We start from the raw sequence: 15,685 nt of genomic DNA on the forward strand, positions 1-15,685 counted from the left end.
CATGATGATAGGTGGGAGACGTTCATGATAAAAAAATAACTATAAAGGTCAAGATAAACTTTAAGTGCCCCATATTCAGAACAGAAATCAAAAAAGTGAAACAAAAGTAAACCTTAATAATAAAGTGCTCTTTTGTTTGCAATCAGTGCAAAACCAGTGCACCCAACGTGAAAGTAATAGTCGAGGTGTTTGTATTCCTGTACTCACTTTAAATCTGACAAAGTGTCTGTTGCATCACCCTGCCGCTATTTGGATATGAATAGATAAGTAAAAAAAAATAAAAATAACTCCCAAGGTTAAGTTCTGTGTGATGAACATTATATTCGATACATAAAATCACACCGTTAAGTCTTAATATTGCTGACATATGTTCTGATCCTGGCTGATCGGAGTTCATTATGAGCAGATTGTGATGAACAGTGTTTCAGTTCTTCAGTCACAATCATGGTAAAGGACCAGGAGGAAGAGCAAGAAGAGAGACATTTAACTTCACATCTCAAAGTGCCGGAAAATGCTTTCCACGTAACCAAGGACCCTCTGCCAGTCCGGCCCGTCGGCCTTCAGCATCTCCTCCACGCTCTGTCACACATTCACATGAAGAGATCAGATCACCGGACAGTGACCACAGCTAGTTTAAGATGCACAACTTCTAACTCTTTTGTAGAAACCAAAAGCTTCAGACGGTGTAAAGTGTCTCACCAGTGTGGCTGTGATTCCCAAACTCTCTCCAGTCTGAAAAGCAAGGTCCAGATTCTCCTTCTGTAAAACATTGAATCAGAAGTAGCTTTTACAGACATGCCTCCAAGACATGGATTATTCTAAAAAGCACCAGCATATTGTTTTTTCTTTTATACATGCGTCATTTATCATTTTACTCTTGATTGATAACCTGGGCCCAGGAGTTCAACACTTTTAATCCCCATCTGATCAGATCAGATTTGGATTTTGGAGAGTTCAAAACCAAAAAACCGGATTAGGATCACTTTGATATCCGATCAGATCAGGAAATCCAATCCAAGCTTTAATCTGGATCAAATCTTCAAAACGGGTAGTTCAAACCGACAACACAGGATTGGGATCAGTTTGATCCCAAAAAACTGGATTATCCTGATCCCACCAGAGGGGTGGATTTCCAGTAGATTACCAGAGCAAAATGTACTGTACCATTTATTTAAAAATATGTTTCAATTTAAATAAGATGGCAACGTTTGTTAACTGAAATAACACACCATTTTTAGCCTTCATGGCAAATCAATTTTATTTTTCATTTTTTGTTCACGTTTGTGGTGGCCCGTTTTGTTTTCAACCAAATGTTGATGACATAAATGTTTATACTCATGAAAGTATCACAACAAAGATTGTCAATCACAAATGTAATTCAGATTAAAGAAAAAATATCTTCAACAACAAAAAAAGTCCATCATCTGCTATACTTCTCTGTCTCTGAAAAGGCTTTCGATACATGCGCTCGAGTCAAAAGTCTTTATGAATAACATTATAAAAAAACATAATCGACACAAGTGATTATTTAGTTTTAAGAATGAACAGCGACGGTATTACCTTGTGTGCTGGGTCGAGGGTGTCGTACTGGATGTGCGTTGGTAAGTATGTGTGGTAAACGGCGCAGAACACCAGGCCGTCCTCCCAGCTGCTGCTGAAGTTTGTGATCTCAACATTCTGCCACAAAACACACTTCATGAAGACAACAATTAACTGGTAAAAATGTATTTGTGTTTCCCACCCTGAGTTCCTCTTAAACTTTACTGACTGTGAGGATTTAAAAAAATGTGTCAATAATGGTGACATGCTCCTCCCTCACCTTATAACCCTGGGTACGACTCTGGCACCAGCGCAGCAGGGAGTTTCTCCTCGAGCCGCCATGACGCCTCAGCAGAGCACTGAAACCATCCTGGGGTCTGACAGCACAAGAACATTTTCATGAATATTGTTATATTTGTTTAACAAAACGTTAACTGAACTTTACATATCGATTACACAAAGAACATTACATACACTTACAATATGACAGAGAAAAGCGAAAGGCACATATAATGACATTGTGATTGTATACGACTTTGACTCATTCTTGCTTAACATTTATCATCCTCTCCATCTCGTTTACCCACAGACCTTGGTGTCAATATTAGTAATACATGAGAAAAGGGCCTTATAGTAACTTACTTGATGTAATCTGTGCTTTGGTCCTCATCCTGTTTGCCTGCAACATTCAAACAAATCAACAGTCATACAACCGTACACTTACTAAACGGTAAATAACTACATAAGGTGGTTCAGCGCTGAGGTTAAAGCTCACCGGTGTAAAAGCTGGACCAGCTGTCCTGACGCTGCAGGATCCGGTCTGTTCTCCTCGGCTTTGGTGGCTCCTCTCTCTGGAAAAGTTTACAGACTGATTCTACAAATGTGATTGAACAATAATATAACCATTTCTTACATCCCCATCACTCAATTACCCCTCCATATAATCATTATATTCTACATCTAATGAAGCTCAGCTTAACTTCAACCAGGAAGACAGTAACTACTCTCTCTCCTCTCAATAAGTGATCGGGGGCGTCACTATCCAGCTTAACCAATCACTTCGCTCTATTTCCAAGAGCCTATCATAGCGCTCTGCCAAGCCTTTTAAATCTGCTCTCCCCTCTGACAGCTGTCATTTCAGGTGACTCGACACAACCCTCCTCCGACCCTTTTCCCCTCCTGTCCCTCTGAATCCAGGGTCGAGCTAAGCCCCTCCCCTTCATACCGAACCCAACTATCCATTCACCACCACCAGTGTCTAGACCCCGGGGGGTTTCATCGGATCGGTTCTCCCCTGCCGAATGATACTCCCTGCACAACGGGGCCTAATCGCCAAAATCACCATTACATTCATTTGTGCATCTTTGCAATAAACATGTATTCTTACATCAACACCGTCCCTCCCGATTGAACATTGTACCTTGCATAGCGGCAGTGTTGTGCTCGTTTCTTTTGAGGTCCCATTGTCCCTGGAGGAGTCAGTTGGGAGGGGCAGACGAGAGAGACTCCTAAAAGATATGTTTGTTGCATGTTTTAGAATACAGTCTCCCGTTAAAGAGGTGAAGGAGATGCGAGCGCTCAGTAGACTCACCAAGATCTTTCAGACAGCATCACAATCCTCCTGGGATCCTTCTTCGTCTCCAGCACGGCCAGACTGCGAAGGTATCCCTCCGCCACCCCTTTCCCCTTCAGCGCCGTGCTGCCTGATCCATCAGCCCCCTCAGAGTCACCTTGATCCTCCGCCTCTTGACTTGCATCAGTCGGCTCCTTTGGCTTTGCAAAAATGTTTACTTCAGTGTCGGCTTCAACTTTCTCCACAACAACTCTGTGTGTTTCCTCCCTCTGCTCCACCTTAGAGTCTTGTCTCTGTGTGTCACAGTTCGTCATGTGTTTCTCCCTGCACGCCTTCCTCAGAGCGTCCAGCTCGGCTCGCTCGTGTTCCCGCAGCAGGGACACCTCGCTCAGTTGGCTGCAGACGTCTTGGTGCTGGACCTCCAGACTCTCCAGCTCTGTGTCTCTCTCCTGCTGCCTGCTGAGGGCCCGATCCAGCTGCTGCTCCACGGCTCTGTGTCTCTCCTGCGCCTCACTGAGGGCCTGATCCGACTCCACCCGCAGCCGGTCGGCCACAGACACCGCCACCTGCAGGTCACTCTGGAACTGATGCCACTCCAACCTCTCCGTCTGCCATGGAGGACAAAACACACGAGACCACATGGAAAATAAACAGTGAGATCTGATATTAGGGTCACACTGTTTGGTATGGCGTGTGGTGCAGTGGGTTGTCCGTTGGTGTGCGGGTCAGGGGGTCACAGGTTCAAACCCCACTGCAGTCAGCATGTCGTTGTGTCCTTGGGCAAGACACTTCACCCCAAATGGCTCCTGTGGGGATTGTCCACAGTATTGAGTATGTAAGTCGCTTTGGATAAAAGCGTCTAACAAGTGACATGTAATGTAATATTAAAAGCTGCCTGTTGTTGACATGGCTCTCAAAAGATCACTAGTGCATCTGATACCTTACCACATCAATATTTGTATTTATGCAGTACTCTAGAGCAAGCCATTCATGTGACCTCTTCTGCTAAATTCTGCTATTAGACTAAAGTGCAGAAGAAAAACTAAATACATTACATTTTCTGCAGGTTTTTATTCACTTTTTCAACACAAGACCTTCAGCGTTGTCAGGTACAGTCTGAAAACCAGAACATATACATTTTACGGGAAAGTGTATGGGAGCTATGGGACCTGCAACTCACCCTCAGTGTCTCCCTCAGTTGGTCCACTTCCTCCACCAGCTCATCTCTCTCCATTATCAAGCACCTGAGCAGCTCTGAAAGACGAGTTGAACAATAAAAACCTCCCGAAGCTAAGAGAAAACGTATTTAAAAGTCTAACAACTGTAATCAGAATAGAGCATTAATTACATATTTCACATAACCCGCCTCAAGCTAGCGCAGGAGTGCTAATCGTGTTTGCGAGTCCAAATGGTAACAATCGGAAGGTTTTAGAAAAAATCGTGGTGTTTTGAAGAAAGCACCATTCGACTGGATGAATTAGACTTGTAATCTGCAAGTTGTGTGAAACTTTGTAACAGGTTTTCCCACAGTTGTGCTGCTTTTAAATGCCACCCTGTTTAATAAAAAAATCATCAAGAGTTTCTAATTATTTTCCTTGTTCACTGAGGAGGCATGCAAGATAAATCCAAGAGTCTTTCAGAAAACAGTGAAGATGGAGGCCCTACCCACTGCTCCTGTGGTGACATCAGTGTTGGGGGTGAGGCCCATTGAGGCCCTGTAGTGCTCCATCAGACTGAGCAGCACCAGCGTCATCTCCTCACTCCTCTCTGCTGCGGCCTGCGGCTCCACTCCGCTGTCTCTATCCTGCCAGCTGTGCTCTGAGGGCGATCCTCTGGACAGGGGCCGCGACGTGGGGCTGCCCGCCGCCCCCCCATGCTGCCTCACTGCTGCATCGCTCACATTGGTCTGTGAGCTGATGCTGTCCACGCTGATCACAGCCCACTCTGAGGGAGCGGATAGTTTCTGTGTCCATTCTGCGAGGGGAGAGCTGGCGGTGCTGCCGGCCGGTGATGGAGTCTGTGCCTTACTGGAGGAGGCTGCAGAGGACAAGGCCATGACCGCCAGATCTGCCTCTGAGGGCGTGGTGGGAGGCGTCTGGTAGAAATCTAAAGGAGAACCTGAGAGGGGGGGAATACGAGTAAAATAACATCAGAGAAATAAAAGAGAAATATGACTCCTGAGCCTGAAAGTCATCTATGATGTGCTCTTCTTTTCCTCGATGCAGATGAAAGCACTGCTCCCTTATTTACTGGCCTGGGCTAACCGATGCAGCAAAAAGCCTCTGCTGCCAGTGCCTTGGCAGGAGAAACACTCACACACTTTTCCCCCGTGTGGCAACATCCAGGAGGAGGAGAGGCGATTTCTCCCTGATCTACTATCTAACAGCTGCTCTCACTGCCACCAGGAGGCGATTACATCCATCATTAGTGCTGCCTGTGGTCTGCATTAACCATGCTCCTCTGAATAACAGTTTTAAAAGAGTTTAGAGTGATTGTTTAGCAGTTTGGATTCTGTATCCTGAGATATCTTAAAGGGGACCCATCATGCAAAATGCACTTTTGTACGTCTTTTAAACATGAATATGTGTCCCCGGTGTGTCAGGGAACTCACCAAGTGTCAGAAAACACAACCCTCTCTCTTTCCAAATCTCTAAAAACGGGGCTGCAACGGAGCTGATTATTATTTGAATTTTTCTGACGTCAGAAAAGGGGTGCTCCGCCTATATGGGCAACTCTCCACCTATCAGGGGAATGAGAGACCACTCGAAAGCGCTGGAGACACTGTAGTACATATGCCAGGCCTGTAAGTGGCGCTGTAGTCTGCCACAAAAGCAGAATCAGCCCCTGCAAAAACAGGGCTGGAAAAGAGCAAATGGAGCGAAATGAGGCATGGCTAAAATGCATGATCTGTTTGGTATTTTGAAAAAAAAACTTCGCAGACATGTTTTATATAGGTATGGCCCTACAATATATGTTTCAAATATATTATGATAGGTCCACTTTAACTTTCACCAAAAGGCTTGTGATTTATGTATGATGCTTGTATGTTGTTCACACAGAACTTAGCAGGCTTACAGAAATCTACACTTCCATCGCCTCAGATTTTTTTATGGCTTCCCCTCCTTGTCCTTTCGTTGTGCTTCAGGATTCTGCTGACTCATCATTTCTATGGCAGCAGCATGATGTAGTTTGCTCTGCTACAGTAGAGGAGCTATTTTCATCCTCTAGCTTGAGCCTACTTCCTGCATAGTGACAGCCCAGAGAGGAACCAGGGAGCAGCATATTAAACAGCTGTGAAATATAATTAAACTGAGCAGTGGCAGGCTGAAGGTCTTCAGACAGAAAACAGGAAGGCTGCACGGGGCGTTATGACACTTTAGCCCAGCTGCACTCTGATGCTTTGAACTGAAGGACACTGAATGCACCATTCAACTTGTATTGTCTCCTCTGGGATACAGTTTGTAGTTCTCTGCAAAGTTTGGATTAATCACTTCCTGTGTGTCATGATGTTTCTATGATCATACAGTATCTCACACCAGAATGGATGCGACACAAACACGGTAAAATCTATAGAGCGGGAATGTGATGCTCATGATAGAGCAGCCGCTGTTTAACCTGTTGGGTAAACAAAAGGATATAATGAATGGTATTTGCCTTTTCTGGAAATGATGGTGACCTCAGGTAAACAAGACTGATGTTTCATGGTGTGTTAAAGCAAGGAATACCAACCAAAATTAACAATGACGTTCTCACTTTCTCTATAAGTTCAGTATTCCTCAATTGTATTATTTTGCAACGCAAAAGATCAAACGCACACAAAGCTTATACCTTCCTCTTCTGTGTAAAGGGTCCGGTTACTCTGCATACCAAAGGACAACAACCTTCAGAAGACACATTTGGATCCGATTGCTAATCACTTTCCGTCTCAGAACCAGCAGGACACCAGTCTTAAAATGGTCGGTCTTACAGTAAAATGACTGAGGTACCTGTGGTGCCATGACTTTCTCTCCCAGTCTGGTTTCCCATGATCCAGCAGGGTGGGTCTCTGGATGCTGCCCTTCACTGCGTCCTCTGCTCTGGGGTGCACTGCTGTCTGCAGGAGGGAAAACATGTGCGTATGACTCACTGCTGAACTCTGATCAACAGAACTATGAGTGCAAAATCAGCCCTACAAATAACTTTACTTAGCAAATGTCTTATGCAGAATCTCTTAAGCTTGGTAGTGGGACCCCAAACAATTCCCCTCACATGACGAGGGGTTAAATAAAAATAAATACTGATGTTTGTTTATGACAATAAACAATATGACAATATACGGGAATGCATACCTTGCAGTCAGATTTGTTGCCCTTTTTACAATAGCTTTTTTAAAGGCCTATTCAAGAATTGAATAGCTTCTGGTGAAACAGCTTCCCAGAAGCTACATTTGACAAAAAGTTACCCACATATGTATTGTCAAGCAAAGGGCCAGAGATGTGCTATATTTATAACATTCGTTCTAAAAACGTATACACAGGCTCCTCTGCAGTGCTATGGAGTTGTATCATAAACACACGGCCAATTCTCAACGAATAATCAACCAAACTCCCGTAGAAAACTCAACAATTTAAGGTGGCCGTGGTTATTGAGAGAATACCCATGCATTAAACGTCCTTATTCACCTCAGTACGATGTTTTATATCCCCAGGGGAATCCGGCATGCACATCATTTCACATGAATCATTACGTTTAGAAATAATTACATGTTCCACAAAGCAGCCGCACAGCAGCTGACTACTGGCCTCTGCAGATCATTTGAGGGAGTGTTGAGCTAGCAGGAGAACTAACTATTAAACCAACCAAGTATCATCAAATTAAGTTGCTGCATAATTACTTGAAGGCTATGCCGTATTAACGACTCCTTTTTTTAATGTGTAAAATGTCTTGAAATGTGCTGTGCAACATACGGTCGGTTCCATGCAGCCACACAACATTAAACTGCCCAGTTTGTGGATGAAGTTTGGAGTGGCGCTTGCAAAAAACAAAAAACAATCCGTATCGAGCGACCGAAGTATTTTGGCTGTGACATGTGACAATGCATCCAATCAACCACATTGCAAACACTATTCCCCTCCAGTTTCATTCATCCTACCTGCTCAGCCCGCCAGCTGGACGCCTTCCAGTTCGACTGTCCGGGTGTCTCTCTCGACCTCCCTGTGGGCGCCCCAAAAAATAATCACCGGAGGACACTATTCGAGTTTCTGACAATCATGTCTTCCTGTCACAAACGGCTCACAGATATAGAAAAACGGCCAACATATATAAGTGTGCTCTCATATTCAATAACTCCGCTTCTCCTTTAAATCCAATGCGACAAAAAGAGAAGGAGGCAGAAACAAACTGGTTGCGCAGCAGCTGCACGTTGCATCGACGACATGAGTGCTTGCATCACTAAAAACAAGTGTTTGTTTTACCATCGATCCAAAACACGAATTAATGCGAGGTGTATTGAATACAATGACGTGCTGCTGAGGAATGGAGAGGAGGGAAGCAGCGAGAGAAGCAGTCCCACCAACTGCAGCTGATTACCTTCAGAAGCAGCCAGGTGTGGTAACAGGTTGAGCTTCATACGGTCTGGAGGTGTGTTCCGTCTCATAGGAGCTTTCCCTGCAGCAATAAGTGAAAGTTAAACACCTACAATCTTCCCCTGGGCTACATTTAAATGTTTTATGTTTTGTTTAATTCAACACATTACGCAGTCAAGTCTGTAAAAGTTATCGCCAGCTAAACTGCTGAGTCATCCGAAGGTTTTTAAGACAAGACAATGAGGAAGGAAAAATACTGTAATGGTATAGTGTTAACTGTAGATTACTGTATGTTGCCAAGGAAGCAGAACACTATACATAATGAAATAGGTCTTGGTTATGTAATACTCTGACTAATAGAATGCAGCGTCTCGTCTGGTCTTCAACCTTCCAAAATGTTCCCACACCACGCCGCTCCTCCGCTCCCTTCACTGACTTCCGGTAACTGCTAGAATCCACTTCAAGACACTGGTACTTGCGTACCATGCTGCGAATGGATCTGGCCCTTCCTACATCCAGGACATGGTTAAACCGTACACCCCGGCACGTGCACTCCGCTCTGCATCAGCCAAACGGCTTGCTGCACCAGCACTGCGAAGGGGACCCAAGTTCCCATCAGCAGAAACACGTGGGTTTGCTATCCTGGCTCCAAAATGGTGGAATGAGCTCCCCATTGACATCAGGACAGCAGAAAGCTTACACACCTTCCAGACTGAAAACTCATCTCTTTCGACTCCACTTCGAGCGATATAATTACTAACAAAGCACTTATATACTAATAAAGGACTGGCTTACCTAAAGCCAGTTGAGTAGCACTTGAAATGTTTTGGCTCTATCAAACCAGATGTACTTATATGGTTCTGTTTTCTTCAAGTTTGTATCTTCTTGGTCTAATGCACTTATTGTAAGTCGCTTTGGATAAAAGCATCAGCTAAATGCAATGTAATGTAATGTAATTTAGATACAAAATATGTTGCTGGTTCATTGAAAACGACTTTGTGTTAGACTTTAAGAGAAGTAAAAATCAAAACAAGAACTCAGAGATCTTTAACTTAACGTGGTTGTAGAACTACATATGACTACACCAGGAGTAAAAGTACAGTATTGGCTCCCAAAATGAAGTGGAGCAAGAGTATAAACAAACAGCATAACATCGAAATACTAAGTAATGAAAGTGCCTCAAAATTAGCAGTAGCCTACTTTATTAAATACTCAGTTACATTCCACCACTGTCTATACGGTTTGTAATTGTGGGTGTGTTCAGTTTAACTAAAGTAGAGCAAGAAGTCTGGACTGTTTCAGCACCATGGAGAGAGCACAGTGAGTGTCTATGGCGCCCCCTAGTGATCAAACTCAATACTGGCAGACATAATAAAAGATGCAGTCACCTGGGTTTATTCTAACATCTGTGTGTCTCATTATGTTCTATAAATACAAAAAGCAAGTTCTCATCAAGATTTCTAAAGTAACATAGTTATATTTATTTCCCTTTTTTCTCGTTTTTTCAGCCGAAATTGAAATCAGTGTGTTCTAAGCAAGCCCGCCTTAACCTGCCATCAGGCCCTGGGGTTTTGTAGGCCCCCTATTTAAACAACAAATCAAAGTCATGTATAGCCTCGGCAGGCTCTGTGATCGCACTTCTCCACTCTGCTCTACTTGCGCCTGGTCCTCTCCTCCAGATGAGTGACGTATCGGGCCTCCCTCATGTATTTGTCCGGTTGCCTTTGGCTCCCCTCCACGTAGCAAGTCCTCGTCGTCCTCTCCATCTCCTCCAACATCCCTCCTGTCTGTTTTTCCTCTCCCGCTACTCCATCGCTATCAGAACCAGACGGCCTACTTGGCTCCGAGGCCCTGCTGCCGCTCGGTACAGAACTCATCTGTCCTTCCTCCTCATCCTGGCCTACAGGTTTAAAATAACCTTTAAGCTTCGGCATTTTTTGTAATAGGCCTAGCTGCTTGTCCCTCAACAATTTCCTTTTCCGAGCGCCACTCTCAAACTTTTTCTTCTCCGACATTTTCTCCTAAACAACCTTCATCTGTCACGCAATCACTCGCAATTTGAATAAGTCTCATGTGAAACATATTCTCATTCTGATTGGCTGTTAGGTGGTGCCCACTGACTGTTAGGCTACATCATTTTTGAGAAACATCTCTGGAATCCATCGATCTGATGATTAGCGGAGCAAATGATCAAAATAGTACGGAGGGAAGATATTTTCGTTTGGATTACTGGTCTGGGGGAAGCTCAGGAGTGTGTGTGTGTGTGTGTGTGTGTGTGTGTGTGTGTGTGTGTGTGTGTGTGTGTGTGTGTGTGTGTGTGTGTGTGTGTGTGTGTGTGTGTGTGTGTGTGTGTGTGTGTGTGTGTGTGTGTGTGTGTGTGTGTGTGTGTGTGTGTGTGTGTGTGTGTGTGTGTGTGTGTGTGTGTGTGTGTGTGTGTGTGTGTGTGTGTGTGTGTGTGTGTGTGCATTGTGTTTGTTTCCCGGGGAAAACACTCACGAGAAACACCGGCTGTTGTTATGCCTGCTGTGACGTCACAACTCCGTTCTCCGCTTGTAATTATGCCGTCACAAGCTTCAAAGTTGTATTTATCATCTGAATTTGCCGAAACAAGTTTAATATTCTGAAAGCCAAGACTTCGTTTATTTGAAACCAAATGAAAACAAACTGTAACGGACCCTGCTGTGTTATCTACTCTACGCCTTACATTCATCATTTCAGCGGAGGGAGGGGAAGCGGCGCTGTGGAAGAGCAGAGTGGCGAGGGAGAGCTGTCTTCTTCCCTTTACAAGCTTCAAACATGTATTTATCGTGTGATTTTGGAAATAAAAGTTTCATATTCTGAAAGCCAAGACTTGTTTATTTAAATTTTTAAAAAACACTCGAAATAAAAATTTGTTTTATTGGCTCATGATAGGCCCCCGATCTCCGTAGGCCCCTGGGCTTCAGCCCAGGTCAGCCCATGCATTAAGGCGGCCCTGGTTCTAAGCATACATTAAGTAAACTAACTTCAATTAAGTTACTTATTGTGATGCTATAACATATGTGAGTTTAGGCATTCTTCTAGCTGTATAAGAAAATGTGTCATTTGGGATTTTTAAAATGCCAAATAAAAGTAATTTTCAGTGGCTGATAAACACATCAGCTAAACGAAATGTAATGTATTGATAACCCAAAGTATCATGAATAATAACAGTGTTCATCTATGCAGAAAGGCTTTGATTATTGCCAAGTTCTAACACAGTGTCTTGGAATTTTATATTTAATTTCTTCTACCTTGCAGATATAAATAAGTTTCCTTCCATTCAAGGGCAGATTGATTTGCATCATGTAAAATGTCTTTGTGTCTGCAGAGTAAAGGTTAGGGGCTGCAGGAAGCTTTCTGCTTCTGGCTGTTTAATGAACTTTATCCACATTATTCCTCAGCGACCTCTCTCCTCTCTCCTTCCTTTTTGATAAAGCTTATAGTTAGGGCTGATTAGATTCAGCCCCTAGTTTCGCTGCTACAGGCTTAGAGTGTCGGGGGACACCTTACTTCTTCCTTCTCTCTGTCTGTACCTACTCTCAGGTTCCGAATAACCCAGCTTCCCCACATTTCTTTTTGGTGTCTATCTACGTCGGGATCCTGAGTCGTGGCTGATCCTGTTGCTGTGGTCCTGAGTCCTGGATCCTGAGTCCTGCATTTTGCATCCTGAGTCCTGCATCCTGAGTCCTGCATCCTGAGTCCTGGATTTCGAGTCGTGGCTGAACCTGTCTCTGCGGTAAACTGTGGGTTTTCTCTGGAAGTTTTTCCTTGTACGATGTGAGGGTCTAAGGACAGAGGGTGTCGTATTGTCATACTGATATTACACACTGTGACGTCCACTGAGACAAATGTAACATTTGTGATATTGGGCTGTATAAATAAACATTGATTGATTGATCCTGTACACCACACTGCATAGATCAGTCTCTTAGCATCATAAATGAATCTGACTGTTTTTCTTCACATTAAGCCCACTCACTTTCATTACCATATCATTGTCTCTAAAGCTTAAGGCACTTTTAAAGAAAACTAGTTTATTTTTCTGCAAATGTTCTCATGGAAACCTTTAATTCTTTTTGTTCGTAACTATCAAGCTTGAGGAGGAACTTTGGCTCTGAGTTCTGGGCTGATGTCGTCTTCTTCTCAGAGACAAAAAGAGAGGTACAGTAGATTAGGGTGTTTAGGAAGAGAGGGCTGGAAAGGTGCTGTTTTGGAATAATTTGCCTCCTGACTGTTTTATTGTGAGTAAATTGTTCTGAGCTTGTGATTTGTCCGTTTACTGCTGATCACAAACCCCACAGGAGCTGCACAGCAGTCAGGACTCGCCACAGCTGATGTTGAAGGACATCTTTAATGTATTACAAGTAATTTTAGTTAGATCTTCACAAAACTACAGTTATTTCAATGATCAGAAAGCACATGAAAGTCAGCGTCCTTCAATTCCTTTCCTAACTAAACATAAGTCATGCCTTGAAGTGTTCTCTGGACTTGCTTGAGCACATATTTGGCTGAAAAGTGAGTTTTTCTTATCATACTCTTATTTTTCTTAGGGCACATGGGACCTCAGTTTTTATTCCATATATTTCATTATATCTTAGGAAACAAATATTAGTCCCATGATGTCTCTATACACTAGATATAGCTTGATAAGACAATAGCTTTATCTGTAAAACTACAAGGATCACAATAACGTTTTTCTAATTTTTAAATAGATACAGAGACATGGACATGTCTAATATGTTTTATATGACAACTATTTAATACATTCGCTTCACTTGACTACTGTTAAGTGTGAACATTTTAAAAGTTAGACAAAAAAATGCTTGCCCTTTTGGTACCATTATTTTCAGACTTTACCAATCATAACAAATAATACATTTAAATGTTTTTAAAAAACTTTTTAGTAGTTGGTTTTGTTTACTTCTTTATTACTTTCAATTGTAATTTCATGTAATGCACTCTGTAACTTTCATAATAACAAAGTACAACAAAGTTAGTAGGCCTATCAATATGAATGAAGAAGACGTAAATAAATTGACAAAGTAGAACAAAACGTTAGCTATGTGTAGTTTGAACTAATACGTAGCCTATGCTATATTTTTTACATGTTTAGCTCTCACAAATTGCATACCATTTTATTGTAAATTAATATTTACCATTAATTCATCCACTATAGTTTTTCATTAGCCTACGTAGCATAGTTTAACTTGTTAGTAAGTGCGTCATGCGTATTTAATGTAAATCAATATAAAGTCATGCTTTTATTTCTTAATAGGTGTTGATGTTTACGTTTGTATGTTTAGCTGTTGAGAAGTTACGTGTGACATTATTTATATTTTCATTATTTTTCGATCAATACAAGTAGGCGATTGCAGGTGCAGACTTTGCAAAAATGGCGTCTGATATGGCGGAGCTGTGCCATCAGTGACCACAACAACATCAGTGTTTGATCCATCATCTCCAGAGAATGAAGTCTGTCGCTGCATCGGGACTCGCGTCGGACAAAAAAACAACAAGCCGCCGTCATCATGGGAAACTACGGCCGCTCTACCGCAGATGTTTCTAACGAACAAGGCAATGAACATTTTCAGGGATTCCAGGAGACATGATCGCTTTTCACTTATTCAGCGCCCGTGTACTATCGAAGAAGAAGAAGTGACCTTCTCAGAGGAGGAAGATGACAGCGTTGAAAAAGGTATGAGACAAGATGCACGGTGTTTGGGCATGAACACAGCCTGTTGTTGATATTGACTGTTTTCTCAAGTGCACCTACATGAAGGTCTGATGGAGGCTTTTCTGACGCAGGTGTGGCGCACCTGATCAAACTCACTAAAGTATAGATGTGAAAAGTTCTGCAGCGCATGGATGAGTCACTGACGGGTAGTTGGCGCTTGTCAGGGTGTTTCCTGAACAATCGATAGCTGTGAATGATCATGATGCATGGTGTGTGGGTGAGGTTGTGAGATACATGGGTGAGGAGGTGGGGGAGGCAGGGTGGAGGGCACCCACAGCTTCTTCTCCCTCAAGTTTCTTTCTGTCTGTAAATGCCCACACGTTCCCATTGTGCCCCTCGTTTCAGTCAATCTTTGTATGTGTGTGTGTCCCTGGCGTGACTCAGCTGTATTGTACTATATCTGTCATCCATCTTTTCATCTGTCACAGGTGTTACCATGGCTACTACAGACTCACTGCTGTCTTTTCTTTGAGAAGGACTCAGGTAAGAGGTGGGCGGGGTGAGTCAAACGTAACGAGGAGATGTCATTCACGTTAATAAAAAGCTTTTTATTCATTATGTTATATAATGGCTTAAGGAATAAAAGACTTAAGATGGCAGCATCTTGATGAGCTTTCACGGGGAGGAGCAAACCATTGTGGCTTGTTTTTGGGGTTTGGGCAAAGTGTAAAGAGACATCAATTATAAGGCTGGTGATATTTTATTTTTATATTTCTTACCAACAAATCCCACTAAGTATTTCCTTTGAAGCCAAACACCAGTACATCTTATTGATGTTTTCCACAGACCTCCCCTCATGTCTGAAACATGATTAAAAAACCTCATCAATGAGCCACAACATTACGCAGGGTGACATTTCCCTTATTACCATAACCACAAGCTCTGTAACCGTGGATATATTACCATATTTCAAGTTTTGAGGACTTCTCAGCTGAATTAATTCACAAAATGTTGATATGTCGAACAGTCTGCCTTGTGAATTGAACCAATGAAAATCATACAATTGTGGAGCCAGGGAAAATGTTGAATTTAAGATTTATTTAAATATTTATATCATAATATCAACTGAATCTCTTAACTCTTAACTAGCACCAATTAATACGTACAGTATTACATACGTGCACTAAACTGCCTTACAGTATTATCACTTGCAATAGAACACTTACCTGTATCCTAGCACGCTGATAATAGCATCTAACATAAACAATACCTTACTGTAGTTCACTTTCGATCAATCCTGCATACACCATTACG

The 15,685-nt window shown here is 42.7% G+C and overlaps 2 protein-coding genes across 6 annotated transcripts in view; one reads left to right on the forward strand and one right to left on the reverse strand.

The window, feature by feature from the left end:
- Nucleotides 1-28: 28 nt before the first annotated feature.
- Nucleotides 29-9,244, reverse strand: LOC117439961 (cytospin-A-like). Of its 5 annotated transcripts, none has more exons than XM_071201945.1 (15): nt 9,160-9,244; nt 8,681-8,758; nt 8,244-8,305; nt 7,099-7,205; nt 4,778-5,230; nt 4,293-4,366; nt 3,865-3,918; nt 3,131-3,720; nt 2,960-3,047; nt 2,315-2,390; nt 2,182-2,218; nt 1,820-1,916; nt 1,561-1,677; nt 700-759; nt 29-579 (listed from the first exon to the last, which is right to left on the reverse strand). In XM_071201945.1, exons 4-15 carry the CDS (start codon nt 7,136-7,138, stop codon nt 490-492), a joined length of 1,776 nt encoding a protein of 591 aa, XP_071058046.1. In that variant the 5' UTR covers nt 7,139-7,205; nt 8,244-8,305; nt 8,681-8,758; nt 9,160-9,244; the 3' UTR covers nt 29-489. The 5 variants fall into 5 exon arrangements, with proteins under 5 accessions (XP_071058046.1, XP_071058045.1, XP_071058047.1 ...); XM_071201944.1 differs by having other exon boundaries at nt 9,064-9,206; XM_071201946.1 differs by lacking the exon at nt 9,160-9,244 and adding an exon at nt 9,031-9,083.
- Nucleotides 9,245-14,100: 4,856 nt separating this feature from the next.
- Nucleotides 14,101-15,685, forward strand: part of LOC117439990 (disks large-associated protein 2-like) — a 119,880-nt gene continuing 118,295 nt past the window's right edge. Inside the window, exon 1 of the mRNA XM_034076163.2 lies at nt 14,101-14,392. Coding sequence (XP_033932054.1) covers nt 14,254-14,392 — 139 coding nt within the window. The 5' untranslated portion in view covers nt 14,101-14,253. The remainder of the gene's footprint in view (nt 14,393-15,685) is intronic.

This window comes from Pseudochaenichthys georgianus, chromosome 24, assembly GCF_902827115.2.
Source record: "Pseudochaenichthys georgianus chromosome 24, fPseGeo1.2, whole genome shotgun sequence".
Classification (NCBI taxonomy): Eukaryota; Metazoa; Chordata; class Actinopteri; order Perciformes; family Channichthyidae; genus Pseudochaenichthys; species Pseudochaenichthys georgianus.